We start from the raw sequence: 22,630 nt of genomic DNA on the forward strand, positions 1-22,630 counted from the left end.
AACTTGGACTAACCAAAAACCGGTCCAGTTTGCTTAATTTGCATCTGTCATCACAAAAATAAGTAAATCTCCTTCCTCCCATGCTTAATTCCAGCAACCCTAATTCGGAGAAAAATTTATTAAAAGCAGTCGCAGTTCTAGGACAGAAATTAGAATTGAATCTCTCATCTGGCCTCCTCACCGCATTAAAATCCCCAAAAAGAAGCCAATTGTCTGGCCTAGAGGCGATTAAATTTAAAAGATTCGATCACAACATTTTTTCTCTTTTAGCGATTGAGGAGCATGCATATTAACAATAATTGTTTCATTAGGAATACCATTCCAATACTCGACGATAGCAAGAAAGAACTAGGATTTAATAATGGTGATATCCTGAAAAATGCCCTTGTCCCAAAAACTAATAATTCCACCTGATCTCCTAGTGGATTCCATGAAGTCTAAACCAACATCATTACATCCCCACCGATTGCCAGTATCAACACGGATGACAACTAACTTGGACTCTTGAATACCACAAAACAAAATCTTATTTTCCCTACTTAGCTTCTTCAACCACTCAAATTTATGGGTCACGCACAAACCCCTTATATTTAAAGACATCAGATTCATGGGATGTTTTTTACACCACCTCTATTAAAGGCATCTCGAATCGCTACATTATCTCTATCCAATTGAAATCCCACCTGATTTCCGATCGCCATTGTTTGACTCAGCACGTTAGAAAAGGAAAAACTTTGGTTGTATTTAATAACCTTTAAAACCCCTCTCTCATTATAAGTGGAACAAACTAAAAATAACTTAACTCGAAATTAATGGATCGGATTAAAAATTTTAGTTTGTCTAATTAAATAGATCCAGAGAAACTTACAAAAACAACCACACGATATTATATATATATATATATATATATATATATATATATATATATATATATATATATATATATAATAATCATCATTCCCGAAATGGTTATTTTGGATTTTTGTGATAGATAATTATTTTTTTCTTTTCATTTGCATCAAACATTTTTTTAAAAGGAATAATGACTTAAAAGGGTAATATATTTTTTGATTTGTACACATTTGGTCACTGGGTTTTTTTTCGTCCACATTTACCCCTTCAACTTGTTAAACTGTACACATTCAGTCCTTATGACCGGTTACTCCAGGTTAGCCGAGAAAAATGACTTAATATGGTAATATATTTCTCATTTTGTACGCATTTAGTCTTTAATATTTTTGTACACATTTAGCCCTTAATATATATTTTTTTTCAAAATAAGTCATTTTTGTTTTTGTACTCATTCAGTGCTTATGAATGATTTCTATAGGTTTTTCTCACAACATCTTACGTGGGACAATCATTGATAAAGTGTGTGGATTGTTGATGTTTATGTGTAACATCTCATTTTCACAACCAAAAATTTTCATTTTTAATTAAGGAAAAAATCTCTAATTATAAATCTATTATTAAGAAAAAATGTTTATTCCAAAATACATTTATCGAAAATCAGAGTAATATAAGAAACACATAATTCTCAATATTGTTGATGAGTGTATACAGTCATGTCTTCACCTTCCCACGATCAACGATAGAACCTGAAAACACAAACAACTGGGTAAGCACAAATTTTAGTGAGTTTTTCCCAAAATATTCGATACAACAAACATATTATCATGCATAACGAACCCACACTCATCATATTAGATTACCTTGGCCCAATCCTTCATCGAACTGGAATGCCAACACGCTCATCAGATTAGAATACGTTGGCTCAATTAATCATCGGACTGGAATGCCAACATGCAACAGATCCGATCAGTAATCAGACTGGAATACCCAGGGTTTGTCGACATGCCGCCTTAACCTAACCGCTCTTCTCGAGCCTCACTACCTACAGCTTACAATCGGCCCACACCAGGTATCTTGTCCTACAACATATAGTAGGACCACCTCAACTTATCCCACCACCATATGATTATCCCACGTAAGATGTCGTGAGAAAAATTTTAAGAAATCATTCATAAATACTGAATAAGTACAAAAACAAAAATGACTTATTTTGCAATGAAAAAAATATTAAGAACTAAATGTGTACAAAGTGAGAAATATATTACCCTATTAAGTTATTTTTACCGGCTAACCTGGAGTAACCGGTAATAAGGACTAAATGTGTACAATTTAACAAGTTGGAGGGGTAAATGTGGACGAAAAAAATCAATTACTAAATATGTATAAATCAAAAAAATACATTATTTTTTTTAAGTCGTTATCCTTTTTTAAGACTGCGGACTCATTTTCAAAATTCAAAATAGTTATTTGGAAATATGTAATATCACCTATTTTTCAACCAAAACCCTCATTTTACGCTGTATCATATTTACTTCCTATGTTTTTTATTTTATTATTATTTTTTTGTGTGTGTTAGATTTCATTAAAAATAAGCATTTTCTTAAAAATTTGAATTCGTTCATCGAATATCGGAAATGTTCTGAAATTTCTTTGAATACAATATTTTTTGTCTGAATATGTGCTTTTAATGTGACATAAGTTAGTTCGTAATAACTATGAAATACCTTCGTTTCAAACATGATGGTCATTTGACTCATTTCTAAAACTAAAATGGTTTGATTATTTTATTATATTCTGAATTTTCAGACGGTTATTTTTGTGAATATCCTTATTCGAACCCGCCATCCTTTAAATATAATATTGTTTTTATTTTGTATTTATTTTATTAACATTTAGTTATCTTATCTTATAATTAATAATTGAATATAATCCTTAATTTTGAAGCACTCCCTACTTACTTTTTATTTTGTAAACCTAACCGACTAATTTGATTTCTTGTCTCCCACACGAACTAAAAAACCTTAAATTAGACGTTTCTAATTTATTTTTTGAACAACTAATTTGTATTTATAATTGTATTTATTTCAAACTTCAAGCAAAATTTTATGGATTTGTAACAGTTATTGCTAAATAAACCTCCAATATATGGTTTTGTGCGTGTTTGGATCCCAGGTATGCTTCAAAATTTTATTTCCTACTAACCAACTTAATCATATATTAAAATATTATTTTTTTCTCTCATATGCGTAAATAGCCTAGTTTTATATTTTACCAACACATTATTGTCTATAGTTAAAAGTTATTTTATTTCAGATCATAAAAAGTAAGTAAATATTATTATTTTGTATAGTTTGTATATTTTACTTATAATCCACCTTCCATTCTCAAACTATGATTCACCTTCACTTCTCTTATAACCTCTAATAAAACATGTTTCACCACAACACCTATATATTTCTATCAAAACATTTAATAACTCTTTTTGCATTTCATGGGTCTGAATTTTGAAAGATCTTAAAGCATTCAAATCAATCCTCCCTCATTCAATATATAATACCAAAACTTGCAATAATACGTGAAATCCAACACAATAATTATTCAAAAAAACCACAATATATTCAATGACATGTGACTCCACGATGACACACGTTAATAAACAAAATGAATATAATAATGATCATGAACGAAATATTTTCTTGAAAACTCTTTACCTAAATCTCAGTGTCAAAAAGACGAATTGTCACTTTTGAAACAACTGCTCGAGCAAAAGGTATGTAGCTTAAACTATACCTGAAAATATTTTATACCACTTACATTATCAAAAAAAAAAATTTTAAAAAAAAAAGGAGTAAAGAGATTGAATAAAGATGACAAACTTACCAGATGAGTGCACATATCTCACATAGTATGGCAAGGATAGTTAACAACTTACTATGAATCTGCGAATGAAAAAAAAAGGTCAAATCATAAAAAGTCAAAATATCTTTAAATGGATTCAAGTTATTTATTTTGTTACCCCAAGAGCACAAATGAGAGCTAGAACAACGAATCCAATGTAAATAGATGTTGCATAAATACGAACTGGATCAAACATCATTTGTAGTTGTCGTGTAGCTCCCATAAGAAAAACTGTGCTGTTAAATGGTAAAAAGAAAAAAGATTAGACAAATTAAATAGATTAAAAGTGCAATTTTTTTTTATAATATAAAAAGGATTATATATAAATACAAGAAAACATACCTTCCAATAGCCAACAAGTTACCAAAGGTAAACAATACAGCAAACTTAATCGGAATGGCAAACACAATTGTCGACTGCAAAATTACCATTTAGATTTTAGATAGATGATGTTAAATTATGAATAATCATGGCCTTTTTATTCATGCCATTATCAATTTAAGTACTTAATGAAAATTTAGTAACATATATGTCAATCAAGATTCAAGCTTGATGCTTGGTGTTAACTTTCATCATGCCAAACACTTGAAGGATTATGATTTAGTATACTTAAGCATAACCCCAATCCCAATTTTACTTGAGATCAAGAACATCTTTCAAACGCAATCGATAATTCGCATTTTCAAGAAAATAAGGGTTTCCATCATAGAAGCCAAACCCATACTTGATTTTTTTTTTTTTTGTTTTTTGTTGGTATCGAATGATCAAAGTAACTAAATAAAACTCAACAGTATCACATTAAAAACGCCTTTCGAAAAAAACCATATAGTGGGAATGAGATCGTATACAGAAGAGTGTAAATCGAAGTACCAGTAACATACAAAGGAGTCCAGCTAAACAACACGCACCGAAGCCATATAATCTCTGTGTCGAACAAGAAAACAGTGACGTTGTATAAGCTTTTAGGGTTCATCACAGATGATCGTGATTTATGGGAAATTTGCGAAATATTGGGGGAATTGGATAGAGTAATACCTGTGTGGGAGATAAAGAACAGAGACCTTCGGCTTCTTCCAACAGATTGTCTTGTGAGTCGTCATATTCTTCTTCCGCGAACAGAGATTGTGCCTGCTTCCACATTTTTCAGACCTGGATCATTTTATTAATGGCTGCTTTACTCCTTAAACAACTTTCCCAACTGTAATTACAGGGCGTAATCGTAACTTTTGAAATATGAGGGGGTTGTCTGTATATTACAGAATTACAAAAAGAGCAAACTATCGTTTTGGTCCTTGTGGTTTATATCCATCTACAATTTTGATCCAACTTTTGATATGAATAGCCCATATGGTATCCAAAGAATGCACGCACCATGCATCGTTAAATCTAACTATTTGACTATTAAATATTTTAAAATGCCCATACCAAATGAGTAAAAACATAAAATGAAAGAACTGGTCATGTAAAAACTCCAAACTCAAACCTAAGAACCCTAAAAGGTCGTCCCTACTATCATTTGAACCTGACGTCTTCATCACTGAAGCCACCACCACCTTCACCTCCATTATCATTTCCCTCACCGTCGTCACATCCACGACCCAAAGGCTTGGTAGGGTTAGTTAAGTCTTGCTGGTTCGGTGGGCATTTATGTTAGGCTGCGAGTGTTGTTATTGGTTAGCGGATCGGAGGTAAGCCTGAGTGTTGTTCGTAGTTAGCGGATCGGGGGTAAGCTCGAGTATTGTTATTGGTTAGCGGATCAGGAGTAAGTCTGAGTGTTGTTATTGGTTAGGGGATCGGGGTTAAGCCCGAGTGTTGTTAGTATTAGCAGAGTTGTTCGAGCCGAGTGAATACTTGGTCTAGTTTAGTATGTGATTGATTGTTTTTTTTTTTAGTTTTGTCGGCATGTTTATGCAGGGTTAGCAATAACGACATTCGGTCGTGGGTTTCATGCTTTATCTTTCTTGTATGGTGGTATCTGGCCGGGAAGATCTCGATTCGATCAAATCTATAGATTTTTGGTCAGTATAGTTGATTTGGAGGTTGGTTAGCCTCATCTTCTAGGCTTTTCTAGAATTTACGTTGGTGCGTCGGTATGCAAGGTTGTCGGCTATGGCATGGGTGGTGGTTTCTTTCTTTGGCTTTTCAATGGGCGGTGCAAGGTCAGGAGGTCTTGGTTGGGTCAGGTCTGCAATTATTGGGTAGCATGGGTGACAATTGGGATGGCTCGGTTTACCTGGAGGTTGTCTAATACTTCGGAATCTACATGTTATGAATAAGGAAGTGGGTCCTTATCGTCATGGTTTAAGGAGGTTGTGTGAAGATGTTTTCATCAGATTGCATGGTTTCACAAATTTAAGGTTGGCAAAATTGTCGGGAAATGATCGACTATTTAAAAGATGTTACAATAGAGGTGATTCAGAACTTGGAGTCTCTACTTAGATTGGCTTATGAGCTTGGGATGGAACCATTGTTGGCTATGGTTGCAAATGTTGGCATTCAAATGATCTCAACCCGCATTGAGGGAGTAGAGTTTGGAGAATCCACAAGGAATTTGAAGAGTGTGCGGAAGTGGAAGCGAGAACTGATTTCAAGGACAAAATCGAATTTAAGTGGGGGGTAATTGTAACATTGAGTTTCCAAATCGAATCGGTTTAGGGTATCAAGGAGTGAAGTGCATGGTTTTAGGGTAAAATCGGGTGTCATGATGTGACAGGTTGAAATTGAAATGTGTATCCAAGGGGGCTTGTCACAACATGACAATAGAATGGTCACGTTGGGAGAGTGGTTGCAGCCCAAGCCCACGAATTTTAGGGTTCTCTTCATATTTAAGGAACTTATCTCATGACCTAGGGTATTCTCTTCAGCCTCCACTCAGTTTAAACGAAACCCTAGCCCTATTTATGAGTTCTTGAGCTTTTGGTGGTGACTTGGTGACCATTGAATTTTGACCAGTTTGACCCTAAGCCAATCTTGAAGGGTTTTGGGCTGATAAATAAGAATCTACCATGTTTTGGTGCTAGTAAGTTCGTGGCATCAATCAGGGCGTATCGCGGTGTTTTTGGGTTCTCCAATTCAGGTGAGTTTCCTCACTATACCTGTGGGTCGAAGGCACCAATGTCGGCCCACTAGATTTGATTATGTATCCTTGTGTACAGGATGTTGTTGTGTTGTAGTGATATATATATATATATATATATATATATATATATGTGTGTGTGTGTGTGTGTGTGTGTGTGTTTTAGTCAAAAATCGATTAAGTAGAATCAACCAAATTGTATGAGGGGATGTGATGTGTAACAATTGGTAAAAAAAAAAAAAAAATAGGAACGATCGTACGATGCTATCTTTTGATTATTAAGCAATATGAGTATTTTATTAAGAATGGTTGAAGGAATTTAACCTCTTTTATTTAAATAAGTTACTGTGAAATATAAAACAAGTAGCTATTGATAAATTTCGTTATGATGTATGGCTACGAACCATCACCGGTTTGTGAAATTAGCATATAACATCATTTGAACGCAACAAACTTAATTTTTGTAACAACATGTATCTAGTTGATAATTAAGTTAGGTTCTATGTAAAACGTGTGCTTAATAGTTGTGTAGGATCTAAATTCGACAAATATACGAACCAAAGTGACAAAACGTGTTTAACGATATGGTTAACTGGTTAAATGTCACGAAATTATACATTGGTCAATAAATTTTATATTTAAATAAATTAAAATATAAAATGAATTATTATAAGGTATAATTAAAATGTATCCAAGTGTTTTTGAATAAAAAGAATAAAACATAAACATTAAAGTTCAAATACACAAAAACTACATTGTTATTTTATACTAAGTATACATGTATGTATTTATACATATGTATTATTATCTAGTGAATAACTAGTTATGGGTCATTACCTAAAGTGATTTCATGTAAGGAATATGATTTCTAAATCAATTAAGATAAGAGAATTGGTGGAGATAAGTGCCAACTTAACTAATAAGTGCTTAATCACTTAAGACATTTTACTAAGAATGCTTATTAATCCCTCTTCTAATTTTCAAGATTAAGACCTTCCCTCTCCTTAAATAGAACTCCTAACTAACTAAATAACTAGTAGTTAGTTAGTTAACTAACTCTATCTCTAAGCAACCACCCAAGCAAGTGGCTAGACAAGATCACATCACTTAAACTCACATCCCATCACAAGCTAGTCTAGGTTTTGTCCCCTTATCCTCTTCCACCCTTTCCTCCTTCATAACCACGAAATTTCCTCTTCATTTTACCCTCATTTGACCAGCCAATACTCCAAGTAATTACTCTCAACCTTCATCTCATTTTCAAGCACAAGAACTTCCTTCCAAAGCCATCAAAACCATGAACTAAAGGGTTGCTGTCCCTTTTGTGTTTCAGCCACCATTTCACCCATCTACACCTTCCTTTTGCTTGATATTTTTACCACCAAATACCCCTGGAAGTTACTTGTTTTGATACTCAAAATTATTGATTCAAAACAGTGAGTAAACTACCCTTTTTCTTGCACTTTTGCTGTGAAATTTTCGTGACAGCAACATAGCCAAAAGAGTGGCTGTTTTGGAGCATCAAACCAACAACCAAAAGTTCATCTTCAACTTTCCATTCTTCAAGTATTCACATAAGGTGAGTTCATACCCCTACATTTTCATGTTTTATTCAAGTTTTAAGGGGGGGAATACAAGTTAGAACACTAAACATAACTCAAATTTAAATGACAGCTTTCTACAGAAAAGTTGAGTCCTGTTCACGGACTGTTTTGACCATCTTAAACTTAATATCTTTCAAAACTGTACAATATGCAAATAGTTCAAGTTTATACCTTTCTAATGACTACTCGCACACGTTCATACGATTTTTCTACAATTTATGGCGATTTTTATAAAACTGCCTGTCATTTCAGAAGTGATTTCGGACCAGTCTGTGAAGATGTTCATTTTCACACTAGTTTGAGACCACTAAAAATCATAATAAAAATTAGGAGCAAAGTAGACTTATTTTATAAACTCTCAGAGGTGACGGATTCAGTTTTTGACTTACGATGATTTTTCTATGAGTTTTCTAAAAACAGGGACAGTAAAGGGTAAAACTGTCAAAAGTGGTTTATAGATTTATTAACACCTTCTAACATTTTTGAGTAATGTTTATACATTAAGGAAGTTAAAACACAATCATTTAAATATGTTTAATGACCATTTTTACAAAAGTAATAAGTACAAAAAGGTCTTTAGTATCAAACTTAAGGATTATTTCATGCAAAGTTTCTAATAAAAACGTAAGAATATGAACAACAATTACGAAACATGCCAAATCATCCTTTAAAACTTATACATATATATAACCATATACATATATATGTTTTGTTTACAAACTTGTCTTCTACATCAAAAATTTAACTTTACTCGTTTTTATCAAATGAATCACTTGTGATTTATTACTACTATGTGAAAACTCTTGTCATACTTCGCATGCACTAGATTTATACAAAGTATTTAGAAATTCCAAAGTATTCTTCGTTGCTAAACCGTTTTATACATTCTAAAAACTTATGATTTATGCTTTGTCAAACATTGTGAAAAAGGATAAACTTTGCATACAAAACTACTACCTTATTACGGACTTAGTTGAGAATCCATGAGTCGTGTATATCTTCAAACGTTACTTTCTTTATTAGAAAATAATGCTACAAGTCCTGTCTATAACCAGAGTCTCCCGTTCGGAGAACGTGTCAAATGTGTATAGATCTATACGGGAAGTCATGATCCCGCGCCCTGACTGTTAGCTACAGTCCGTCTTTTGGGGTGACAGTTGTCATAACGCTACGACGCCTGAAGAACGTCGCTACAGGCATATTATGTTTAGTATGGTTATAAAACTCATCGGATATACAATTATTATGGTATTATGCTTTTATGAAAGAGTAGCTATTAAAACTATTCTTCATCTAACAAATGCGATCTTCGTATAGCTTTATTATATAAAACTATGCCACACCTTTCGAGCACGTCGATTGCTTGCGATTTTCGGTCTTAGAGACTGCCAGTTATGTCAGGAAAATAAGGGTTTTTCCTGTATACAAACCAAACAACTAATAGGAAAATAAGGGATTTTCTCGGTACAATTAGTTGCAACTTATAACACGAACATTCATATGCATTTCATACTTTTATAAGAAAATAAGGGTTTTTCTTGGAAAACACAACAAATCATAACTCCTTACATTTGAAACAGTGCGTTTTCTGGAAAACATACACGAACTTTCGAATGGCGTACACTTTCTCAAAACACTACTTATGAACTCACCAACTTAATTGTTGACACTTTTTCTTTGAAATAACTTGTATTCTCAGGGAACCGCTAAGCAGATTTGGAAATCAACTTTTGGGGATTAACGTGCTGACGTTAATTACTTCTTTTGAAGGATGTTTTTGTATTTATCTTTTGAACAAGTAACGAATACGATTATGTAAACATTTTGGAAACTTTAATATATATGGTGGTGTGTACTTTCCTTTCTATGAACTGTTATGATACTGAATATGACGTCCTCCGCCCCAGAACGTTTCCGCCGTTCGTGGTTTTGGGGTGTGACATGATGTTCGTAGTAAATCAAGTATGAAATGATGATCAAAGTGACACAAGTGAGTTACAAGGAAATCCCTTGATCGTTGATAGGATCTCTAGCATAAAACATTGGGATGTGATAATTATCACCTGCCTTGATGTTTTATTTGATATCAAAAGTTGATTTACTACCTTGATGTTTTATTTGATATCAAAGTTGATTTACAGATATGAATATGTAAATATGAGTACAAGTATCATAGATAAGCTAAATGTATCTGTAGTGTGCTAGTTACATGTGCTATTTATAGTCTAATGTTAATAACAAAAAGTCTGGTAATTTTAGGATCCTCTAGAATCAGCATATGAACTTTATTTGACTTGGTATTCTGGGTCTTTTGCCTAGTTGAGATGACTCTCCATCGAGAATGGGTCATGTGTGGACTCGTTCTGCACATGTGAGAAAAATAAATAGAATATGGTCATTACAAATGTTAGAAATATTAGTGGTAATAGTTAGGATCCCGGGATATATTTAAGGATCACGAGGCTTTAGAAGTATTTAAGGATCCTGAATATGATTCAAGGATCCTGCCCCTAACAATTGCCGCTAAATTATATTTGTGAAATATCGAGTTTAGTTTTCCCGTATTTAAAGGTATAATTTAAAAATAATAAATGAAATATATAAAAATTTTGAATTTTAAATCCTAACTGATAGAATTTATTTGTTCCATAACCATCATTACCCGGTCAAATCAATTTTTCTCTCCTCTGTTACTAAAATAAATAGAGGTTATTGGTTCGAGTTGTTCTTCTTCACACTCTTTAGCTTTCATCTAGGGTTTATCAATCGTATCAGAAGGTATACTTCTTAAATTTTCTTTTCTTTGACCATGGGCAAGAAAATGACTCTATCTCGCAAGAACATCCTCGCTCCTTCTAAGGATGATTTTTTTATCAAAAGATCTTGTCTTATGACGAAATATGTTCTTTTGATGATGATGATATCGAGTTGTTGAAATCTGTCGGAGCTTTTCCCGATGATGTTGTTTTCAAACATTTTAACACAAAGTATCAACCTGATTTTGTTTCTTCTTCTTGGGTCTGCTTCCTTAAATACCCATTTCGAAAGGGAAGAGCTCAGGGTGATCGTATCGCATACACCAGGTTGTTCCGCATTTTTGTTGACTTGTTGTATTTGGATGATTATTGACATACTCTGATTTCACTATGGTTTTACATGAAATGTTTGGCCGATGGTCTTTTAATTAAATAAAAATGTCAATTTTAGCTCTAATTTTTAGGATGTTACAACCATTACCTGAACTCCTACGATTGTGATATGTTATGGTGCAGGCACATGCTCGATCATACGAGGCTCAGGCTGTTGGTTTCCATTAACATCTCCAAGTCCGCTATGAGTTCTCACCATGGCGTTCTAGTGTTCATTGTACCGAGAGGTGAGTTATTATGATAAAGAAGGTTTTAGTTATGTTTAGACACATAATCCTCTTTATCACTCCGAAAAAGTTATATGCCAATTATAATATCGTAACCAAACGTTTAGAAGCTTGAACATATAAAATTTATTTATCCAAGTTATGGTCGACAATAGACCTTTATTTAAGCAATATCATTTTGGCAACCTAAGACATGTTGTAATAGAAATCATTTAGCACGTAACAATAAATAGGCATGTTATCCTAAAGCAAGCTAGTGCTAGTGTCAATTCAAGTATACTACCTAAATAAAAAAGATACTCATCTCACACCCATTTCTTAGCATTCTAAGTTTAAGTCTAGAATTCCTCAAAGTTCATAGTTTGCTTAAACTAATGCTCTAATACCAAATGTGACATCCCTAATTTCTTGGCCAGAAAATACCGTTTTATTTATGCTTATTTTAAAAAAGAGTTTATTTATAAATGCGAAATTTGGCCCATAAAATATATTTACAAAGAAATGTTTTTCATTTATTTATTAAAACTTTGGATGTCATAACTGATACAAGAAACCTAAGCATAAACGTAGTCATTACCGGCCTTACATCATCTAATGGCCTACATTTCCTTTAATCTCTCATCAGATCCAAATATCAAATACCTACGTATCGATACATGTGATACAAAGAAACTAAGTGGGTCAGGTTGGGAAACTTGGTGAGTATATAGGGTTTTCAACCTACAATAATATAGATAGCATGTTTAATTATCAAACAATTAACCCGATTATCATCCCCATTTTCTTAGTTATTCGTCCCTAAGGATCTATCATAAGGGTCATCATAGTCATCATTGCTGACAGTATTGTTTCAGGGATTTCTCTACAATAAATTTTAGTAGGTTTCTTTCTATCTTCATTCTAAAGGATATATCCTAAGGATCATATTAATCATCATTATTGATAGTACTATTTCATGGATTTCTCTGCAATACATGTCAGTAGAAAGTAGAGTACATCAAAAGGACACAAAGTCATCACCTACATGCTATAAACTGCAAATGTTCCATGGGAATGTCTTGAATGGTCTAGTGGTCGTCACCTATACTATGTTAGATGACTGCATCATTATTACACTAGTATCATTCCTACATCATTAGTATATAGTACCATTTCTACATCGTTAGTACACTAATACTATTAAATTTGTGTCATGCTATTGTTAGTTTCATCATTCATCGTACTATGGCATCTTATCAGTTTAATCTCTCATCATACTATGTCATCTTAACTCTCATCATACTATGCCATCTTATCATTCTAATCTCTCATTATCCTTCATCACCCAATGTATTATATTCATGAAAATACATATACGACATAGGTCATATAAAATTTATCTTTATAATGTTTCTTCTAACACATAACATCTTTGCACATGAGCACATATAACATTTAATTATCTAAATACTTCATATCTATGTGTAATATGAAAATAACTATGTACTTGCCTGTTAAAAGTGGGTAACTAAGAAGTCAGGCAACACTTCGCTTCAGTACTTAGTTTTTCCTTTGGTGTGACCTAGGTTCGTATCACTAAGTTTTAGTCTCATATTTCTAGTGACTAATGATAGTCTAGATTTATGACATCCCCAATTTTCAAGGTCTGAAGAGACCTTTTTATTTATGCCCGTTTTAAATCAGAGTGCTCTTTATAAATGCGGAATTGGTCCCATAAAAAGTATTTTCGAAAAAAAATGTTTATCATTGATTAATAAACTTGGGATTTCGTAACCAGTACAAAAGATAAGCATAAACATTACTGGCCTTACATTAACTTATTGTACTAAAGGCCTAAACTCCTCGACTCAATCGTGTAACACCCATAAAATTCAAGCCAGTTTAAAACATTTAACCCATTCAAAAACCATTAAGTTATACAACTTGTTTCAAAATAGTTTAAACATCAGAGTGTTCCCAGAACCAAATCACAAAATCATGAATATGAGGAGCGGTACAATCACGCATTTGCCTTGCCACGATCTCCTGATGTACCTGAAACAATAAACTAAAACTGTAAGCCCGAAAGCTTAGTGAGTTTCCCCCAAAATACCAACCACATACAATCATTATCATATCATATCATATCACAATACAGAACAACCATGCCTCTCCAGTCTGCAGTGTGACTGGTCCGCCCTCAACAGGCCTTCGGTCCACCTGGTCCACTCTCTGAGTCTACAGTATGACTGGACCGCCCGCACCGGGCCCTCAGTCTATCTGGATCGGTATGACTGGACCACCATACGGGTCTACAATCTATCCGGACCACTCGTAGGGTATGTTGGCCTTCAGCACAAAGCAGGACCGCCTCAACCCAACATCAAGCAAATAACCATGTGCACATATAGCAGGTAATCACATAACAATCCATAGACAAACAAATCGATCTAGCAGATCGTAAAGCATAGCAACATCCTAACCAGGATACTGACCTAACCGACCACTAACATAGCATCATCTTATATACCAGGATACCGACCTAAGCCAGGTCACTAACATAATACTGTCCTAATTACCAGGACGCCGATCTAAACAGATCAACAAGCACATCAAACAGTACACATACAGATATCAGATATAACTATATTACAGATCATCGATCATAGTAATCTCTCATAACCAAAACACCGACCTAACCAGGTCACTAACATACCAATCCTAATGGATTATAAGAGCATGACAACATACTGTCTATCAGGATACTGATCTAACATATCATAACCACATGTAGCATACTGTAACCATGATAACAACTAAAAGGGCCGACATTGGTGCCTTAGACCCTATTGATATAGTGAGGATAACTCACCTGCAATTGTCGACTGAAGAGATAAGACCGAGCTGCTCCGACCACCGACACGAACTTCACCATAGAACACTACCAAAGAACCAATTCCATAAATACCAAAATTACGAAAATACCCTCGGAAGTCAAACTGGTCGACTCTTGGTCAAAGTCAAGGTCCTCAGTCAAAGTCAACATTCCGATTGACTCTACTCGCCGAGTCACCCCATGACTCGTCGAGTTCAACAATCTCTGAGTCTCATCCTGACCAACTCGCTGAATCACCACCCAACTCACTGCTCTGAGTCTTAACCAGAAAAGGTTGAAGGTTCTGCTTATGACTCACCAAGTCCAAGAACAAACTCGTTGAGTCCACGACAATCTTCATCAGACTCGCTGAGTTGTTCTTCAACTCGCTGAGTCCAAGCTCATCATCATACGACTCGCCGACTCACCTATGTGACTCGCCGAGTTACTATGCGACTCAAGCCTAAAACCCTGGCCCAACTCGCTGAGTCATCTCCCAGACTCGCCGAGTTCATACATGGATGTCCAAAATCGAGAGATTCAGAGCTACTCCTTTGCTCCAAATAATAGATCTGGGTCTCTAGAGTCCATTGGCAACATAAAGTTGTTACCTTTACGCGCTTCATGCCCCATTACTCCAAAAACCAAGCTAGAAAGGAACTTAACTCATGGGGAATGGCTTTTCATAACAACTAGAAAGGCTTTCTGCATCAATGATCCACATAGAACTCAGATCTGGAGTTTCAACTCCAACTCTAACTCATGCACCAAGATCTCATCAATATTTCTCCAACCAAACCCTAAAACTCCATGAAAATGGAACTAGAAAGGAGAAGGCCAAGGATAACGATTCCTTACATCCAAAATGACCTCCCACTGAAGTATAATCCGGATCTCTTCAAGTCTCCTTGATCCAAGCTTCTTGATCTACAATATCCCTTCACAAATCACACCAATTTGCTTCCAAGGCTTCTCAGAAACGAAATTAGGGTTTCTGGATCTCAAAGGGGGCTAAGGGGGCTGAAGGGAGGACATTAAGTCCTTTAAATAGGGTGCAAACCCGAAGATTACTCGCCGAGTCCCTTCCTTTGTTTTCATATAGCACCCTTCAACTTCTTGCTTCTGAACTTGGGATGTTACAAATTGATTGTACCGTCATATTGTTTCTTGTGATACAAAGAAACTGAGAGGTTCAGGTTGGGAAACCTCATGAGCACATAAGGTTTCCAACCCATAATACTGTAATTATATATTTTTCACAATAAACAAATAATCTCAATTACCCATTCCCATTACCCTTACTCTCTAATCCCTAATGATAGTCTCAAGAGACCTACCCTAAAGGTTCTTAATGAGTAGACAATATTGCTTTGGGGAATCCATATCAATACATGTAAACAAGGCAACCTTAAGGGGTATATCGTACCCGAATGAACAAGTTTCATTTTTCCCTAAAAAGTATGACCATTAACACCTATAGTTGGCAAACCTGCTAATGTTCCACCATACTACCTATAATAGTCAATGGTTGTCATATATACTTTGTTAGATGACTGGTCTCGGTAATACAATGTGTGACCTTTCACCATTATTTTATTTTCCCAAAAACCCTTTATTACCCAACCCATTATTTTATCTTTCCCAAAACCCTTCACTACCCAATGAGTATGTGATACCATAATTTATATAAATAAAATCATATCATATTATGGCATAAATATCAAGTACACAGATAGTAAGCACATATAACATTTAATATATATTTCATATATATGTGTAAGCTGAAAGTAATTATGTACTCACCTGATAAAGTGGATGATTGGTGATTTCGGCAGAGCTTCGCCTAACACCTTGACTTTTCCCCTTGATGTAACCTAGGTATTATTATTACCAAGTCTCGGTCTGTTATTCCTTATGAAAAATGATAGTCTAGAGTCCTTAACAATCCCAATGTCTACATCAAGATCTATCAAGTAAGGAATCATATCGAAGGGAGGGCTTGTTTGGTATACAAAGTATACTATTTGGAAATCCCACTTTAAACACCTCACTAAATCCAATCTAGAGATCACTCCCATAAGTAGATCAATCAGTATAATGACCTTTGAATCGCTGATAAATCTTAATTATTGGTTCATAATAACAACTATGATTATAATTATAAGTTACACTTAAAGCGGAATAAGTGTAGCTCAACTTACATAGTATTCTGATGAAAACCGAGAATTATGTGGCCAAAACTCTGACCTGGAATCTTCTAATCGCTGACTATCAGACACCACAAGGCCTCGCTAAAGTAACTAGGAACTAAGGAGTAAAAGACTAGAGATACGAGAGAAATTCCAGAGAGGATCTAAAGGAATGGGGTGTCGGGTGGCGATGAGGCCGTATTACATAGTGCCAGTAGGGTGTTTAGTGAGCGCCACGATGACGAATCTCTCTCCATGCTTACCGTGGACTTCTCTAATGCCTTTAACCTTGTCAATAGATCCACATTACTTCAAGAGGTCAGCTAGAGGTGTCCTTCTATATCCTTGTGAGTAGAATTCCTATATGGTCAAGTATCAAGGTTGTATCTAGGCAACACACATATTTGGTCCACTACTGGGGTTCAACAAGGAGACCCCTTTGGGCCACTTATCTTTGCCCTTGTGTTGCACCCACTCTTGCATAGTATTAGAGACAATTGCAAGCTTCTTCTCCATGCATGGTACCTTGATGATGGCACGCTTATTGGAGATTCGGAGGAGGTGGCCAAAGCATTGGACATCATTACGGTGATTGCCCCAAAATTGGGCATTTAGCTAAATATCAAGAAAACCAAGCTCTTTTGGCCCTCGTGTGATGGTAGGAAGCTACGTGAGGAGCTATTCCCGGCTGGCATCGGGAGGCCGCCATTGGGGGCGAAACTTCTTGGGGGAGCTATTAGTAGAGATTCTAGTTTCATTAGCAGCTTAGCCATAAAGAGAGCCAAAAATGTTGTGAAATTGACGTGCCTTCTTCCACAATTGTCTGAACCCCAATGTGAGCTCCATTTGATTCGGTATTATATGGGTATTGCTAAGCTTTTCTTTGGGCTGAGGACGTGCCAACCCTTTCACATGGAGGAGGCGGAAATATTCTTTGACAATGGGTTGCGCGGGGCGATTGAAGACATTGTGGTTTGTGGCGGCCCTTTCTTTGGCGACATACAGTTGCGAATTGTTTCCATACCCATTAGGTTTGAAGGTTTAGGTTTATACTCGGCAGTAGAGGCTACATCATACGCTTTTCTTGCCTCGAGGGCCCAATCTTAGGTATTGCAAGTCCACATCTTACGAGATAGCGACATATATGGTATGGATTCTGATTATGATTGTGCATTGGCTTCTCTTCGTAACAAGCTTCCGGATTTTGACCTTAGCAATTTTACTACTAAAGACACCCCCCCTAAAACCCAGAATACATCGGCGAGTGCCCTTTTTCGTAAAATTTTTCAATATATGGAAGTGCATCTCGACATGACGGCTCGACAGAAAGCGGGTTTCCAGTGCTTATGTGCACCACATGCTCAATATTTTCTTTTAGCTATCCCTATAAATGGGTTTGGCCAACATATGTCTCTTGTGGAGTATCTTACTATCCTCAGATATCGACTAATGATTCCAATATTCCCAGTTGGCGAGATATGTCCAGTGTGTCGCAAGGCATGTTTGGACTCTTTTGGAGAGCATGCAGTTCACGGTATATGAAGTGAATTAAGAGCATTGGTTTAACATGCAAAATTAAAGAACACACAAAGAACACGGTGATTTGGGTGTTTAAAAGATGCATTCGATTATGAAAGGTGTTTACAAAAAAGGATCTAGATCTAAATCTACATAATTAACATACACTAATTCTCAATGTTACATCTCTCAAGCACACCTCTAAAAGTGGTATGAACCCACCTTATATAGAGGTGTTTACATCTCTCTCTCTCTCTCTATATATATATATATATATATATATATATATATATATATATCATGTCATAATGCTACTTTACCACATGAAAGTGGGTCTACAAAAGTCAAACCATTTACAAAGTCATACATGGATAACTTTGTACCCAACATTCTCCCCCCTAAAAGTTAAGAATGAATGACTTGCTTCAAATATTCCAAACTCGAGCAACTTCACGAATTGAGCCTCAAACGTGACACATGTAGAGATGAACATCAAATCTTCAATTCTTCCATGATTGTTCAATTTGGGTTCTAGAATGTGAGACCATACAAACTGTGCATCAAAAGGTAATTAGGAGTTTCTCATTCTCCAAATAATTACCCAAAATTTGAGCATTTATGCACACTCCAAAAATCTGTAATAAGTCTAAACCCATCATGAATCGAAATCATTTTCGAATCTCCAATCAGATCATTTCATAAACTTCAAATACTCGAGGTCACTTTGGTCTTCAAGTTCAAATAATATGAAAATTCAACTTTCAAATTTTCGTATCTAAATTTCTCCCCTTTTTATATCTAAAAATGATTATAAAACCAAAAAGGGAATAAGAAAGTGGTCAATTCGGAAATTTTCTATCCAAAACTCCCCTTAACACATGGCATAAACATTTTGCTTCAATCCAGAAAGTCCAAAAAATCTTCAATTTTCAGCTTCGTTCACGGACCACCTTTGACAAAATTTCACAAATTTGGGTAGAAATTGTCAATTTCAAAATTCTATAGTGACCTGGAGCACCCAAAACAACCAAAAATACGAAACACTCCCCCATTTTTGAAACATGGTAGAAAGCGTCAATTCGCATTAATTGCAGGGGCCTGTTTCGAAAATTATCTCATTTCTTAGAATTTTCAGCCCAATGTCGAAGTTGGGTAAATTTTGCCGTATCGTACAAACTTCAGGATTCGAAACGAAACTTCTTCATAATTCTTCAAAATTTCGAAATTATAACTCAATGTCGAATATGGGTATAAACTATAAATTTCAACAAAAGCACAAGGGATTGAAATTAAAATATAGTTTCTTTTCTACCAATTTTTCGAAATCAAGTCTATATTTCGAAATGGGTGTAAAATGTCAAGTATTTGAAACTTTAAGGACTAACTTTGAAACATTTGTGTTTCTTCTCCAATTTGTTACCCAATGACTATCGACATCAACTGTCGACGCTTGATAACAACCTTCGACTATCTACTTCCCATCCACTTGCACCAAAAGCCTTCGAAACATAGTGCATACTCTTCCCAAATGAATTCAAAACCTTTGAAATCAGACCCAAAGTCATCGACATTAACAATCATCCAATTCACAATTCCTTTCCCACAAATCTCGTTTAGTGATGTCTAGTCTCGAGTAGGCATCCCAAAACATTCGATATCAAAACCTTCATCAAACCATCGACATAACCATTCATCAAAATCAAAAGCATCAGACTCCTAACTCCAAGCCTTTAACTACTGAAATCAAGACTAACATTAACCCAATCCTTCAATTTCCAATAAATGACCCACTTTCGAAGTCTATTCAGCCTTCCTAATTTGATTCTTTATTCTCATCCTCACATGTTGTAGCGCCCGGTTCCTGGCATGTAATTTAAATATGAATTCTTGCACTTTTACTATGGGACTCGACGAATTGGAGGCCCCAACTCATCGAGTCAAGGCAAGACTTGGACGCGGGTAAAAGGATTTACTCGCCAAGTTGGAAGCCCCGACTCGACGAGTAGACCTATCTGGATGAAACGCTAAATTTGAGGGTTTGCACCATATTTAAACAACTTATAGGGTCTCCACTCCAGCCTCCACCACCCTCAGACTCTCCTCACAAAACCCTAACTGATTATTGAGTGTTCTTGAGCTTTTTGTGCCATTTGTGTGTATCTTTGAAAGCTTGAGAAGAAAGAGGAGGCTTGGGAGATCAAGAAAAGCAAGTAGATCCAGAGGTTTTGACACATTTCCAGCTCAGTTGAGGTATAAAGTTGAAACCTTGACTATTCATTTCGTAGACCTCTATTTAGGGCTAGTTTATACCTTTTATAAGTCATAGTGAAGCCATTTTCGGGATTGTGTGCTTCTTTGGGGTTGTGAATGCAAATATCGAACCTTTAAGGGTTCCCATGGCATAAAGGTGCCAACTTTATGGACATGGGAGTTCCATGCTCCATGTAGACTTCATTTTAGGTCCTTATGAGCTAGTTAACCCGTGCATGCATGTAAAGTTTGTAACTTTACGTGCTATATCGATCCTAGGAGGTCAGATCTAGGTTCTGGAAGCATTAAGACCGATTAAAATCAACAGTATGGACATGGACTTTGGGGGACTTGATGAGTCGTTCATGGGACTCGGCGAGTCGGGTTATGGTTCCCCAACCTTTTCTGTTTCTGATCGATCTAGTAGAGTCTAGAAGAGGACTCAACAAGGTGGATATGAATATGGACTTGAAGATCAAAGAACTCGACGAGTTCAAGAAGGAACTCGACGAGCTCAAGGCAATGTCCCAACTGTATGAAGAACTCAACGAGTTCATAGAGAACTCAACGAGTCCAGGACTAAACATGCCAACTTCCATGAAGCATGACTCAGCGAGTTCAAGGATGAAGTCGGTGAGTCGGTTGTAGAAGGTACTGATTTTGTATGAAGGAGAACACGGCGAGTTCTTGAAAGACTCGACGAGTAGGGTCGAAGCTTTTAGCATTCTAAGGATTATAGAATTCAGCGAGTTGGTGGATCAACTCGGCGAGTTGAGTCAACCAGATGTTAACCTTGACCAAAAATTAACTTTGACCTGAGTTGACCCTTGAAAAGGGTTAAGAGTATGAAATGGTAATTAAGGAAGATTGTTATGTGTAGGAGTTGAGAGGAGTTGATCCGACATCGTGGACAGTTCAGACACTTCACGACATTGAGGTGAGTTACCTTCCGGTAGAAGTGGGTCTAAGGCACCAAGGCCGACCCACTAGTAAGAGTTATAGTAGAGATAATTGTCTTTGTGATAATTATGTGGTGTGTTGTTATTTGTTAAGATTATGTGCTAGCATGGTATGATGTTATGTGATAGTAAGTAGTAGGGGAATAGTCCACGTGTTACGATCGTAAGGACCAAAGGGTAAGATGGCACCCCATAATTGCCAGACAGGGCAGGTCGGCACCCCAAAATTGCCAGACAGGGTAGGCCAGGCACCTCGGAATTGCCCGACAATATGTTTGTTATGTGGTATGTGGTATGATGGGGGAACTCACTAAGGTTCGTGCTTACAATTTTTAGTTTTGTTTCAGGTACCTCTTCAACGAAGGGGAAGGAGCTGGCGCGGTAGCTGCGCATCACACACACACACAAGATTTCCGCACTATGACATTCTTGGGATTGTACTATGATATTATTACTATTTTTATGATATGGTTTTGAGACATGTGATTATGGTTTTGATGAAATGATATGGATTGATGATGTTTTCTTTTAAACGTTTTCTAAATTGTTATATCAAAAATGAAATTTTTGGTCTTGAAAATTGAGATTTTACACATGTTTGACATCAAAACAACGAAACCCAACTCCATAATTGTTCCTGTGGACCACGGACCAAGATCTTTGTTCTCAGAAGTCAAAATTACTAACCATCTATCGAACTTCAAGTGTGACCCAAAAAACGAAATCAAGTTATTCACACATTGAAATGGCAATTAGTACATCGAACAATTTAATCATCATTTCGAAATCAACTCTGTTCAACTCCAGGACTTCATTAGTCAAATATGTGACCCCAAGAACTCGTTCGATTTCGTTTCACACGTCAAAATTATCAATCCCATCTAGACATTCAAAAACTGATTTCGAAATCAATCAACCCAAGCATCGATCATTCAACATCCAAGAACACGAATATTGGCTTTTTGGTTTGACTTTCTCATTGAACCAGAATCACAAATCGAACCAGGAATCATACTTCCATCTATAAGCTCCAATCGGTAAACTCCAAACGGTT

General features: G+C 35.8%; 1 protein-coding gene and 1 long non-coding RNA gene across 2 annotated transcripts; one reads left to right on the forward strand and one right to left on the reverse strand.

Moving 5' to 3' along the window:
• Nucleotides 1-3,374: 3,374 nt before the first annotated feature.
• Nucleotides 3,375-4,947, reverse strand: LOC145073506 (Got1/Sft2-like vescicle transport protein family). Its single transcript, XM_079020056.1, has 6 exons — nt 4,786-4,947; nt 4,621-4,674; nt 4,093-4,166; nt 3,869-3,986; nt 3,733-3,791; nt 3,375-3,642 (listed from the first exon to the last, which is right to left on the reverse strand). Exons 1-6 carry the CDS (start codon nt 4,888-4,890, stop codon nt 3,564-3,566), a joined length of 489 nt encoding a protein of 162 aa, XP_078876182.1. The 5' UTR covers nt 4,891-4,947; the 3' UTR covers nt 3,375-3,563.
• Nucleotides 4,948-7,925: 2,978 nt separating this feature from the next.
• Nucleotides 7,926-10,295, forward strand: LOC145074211 (uncharacterized). The gene is made up of 2 exons (XR_013691747.1): nt 7,926-8,405; nt 10,130-10,295. It is a non-coding gene; the product is annotated as an uncharacterized LOC145074211 (long non-coding RNA).
• Nucleotides 10,296-22,630: the final 12,335 nt, after the last annotated feature.

This window comes from Lactuca serriola, chromosome 9 (genome assembly GCF_051521515.1).
Source record: "Lactuca serriola cultivar US96UC23 chromosome 9, Lser_US96UC23_V15, whole genome shotgun sequence".
Lineage (NCBI taxonomy): Eukaryota > Viridiplantae > Streptophyta > Magnoliopsida > Asterales > Asteraceae > Lactuca > Lactuca serriola.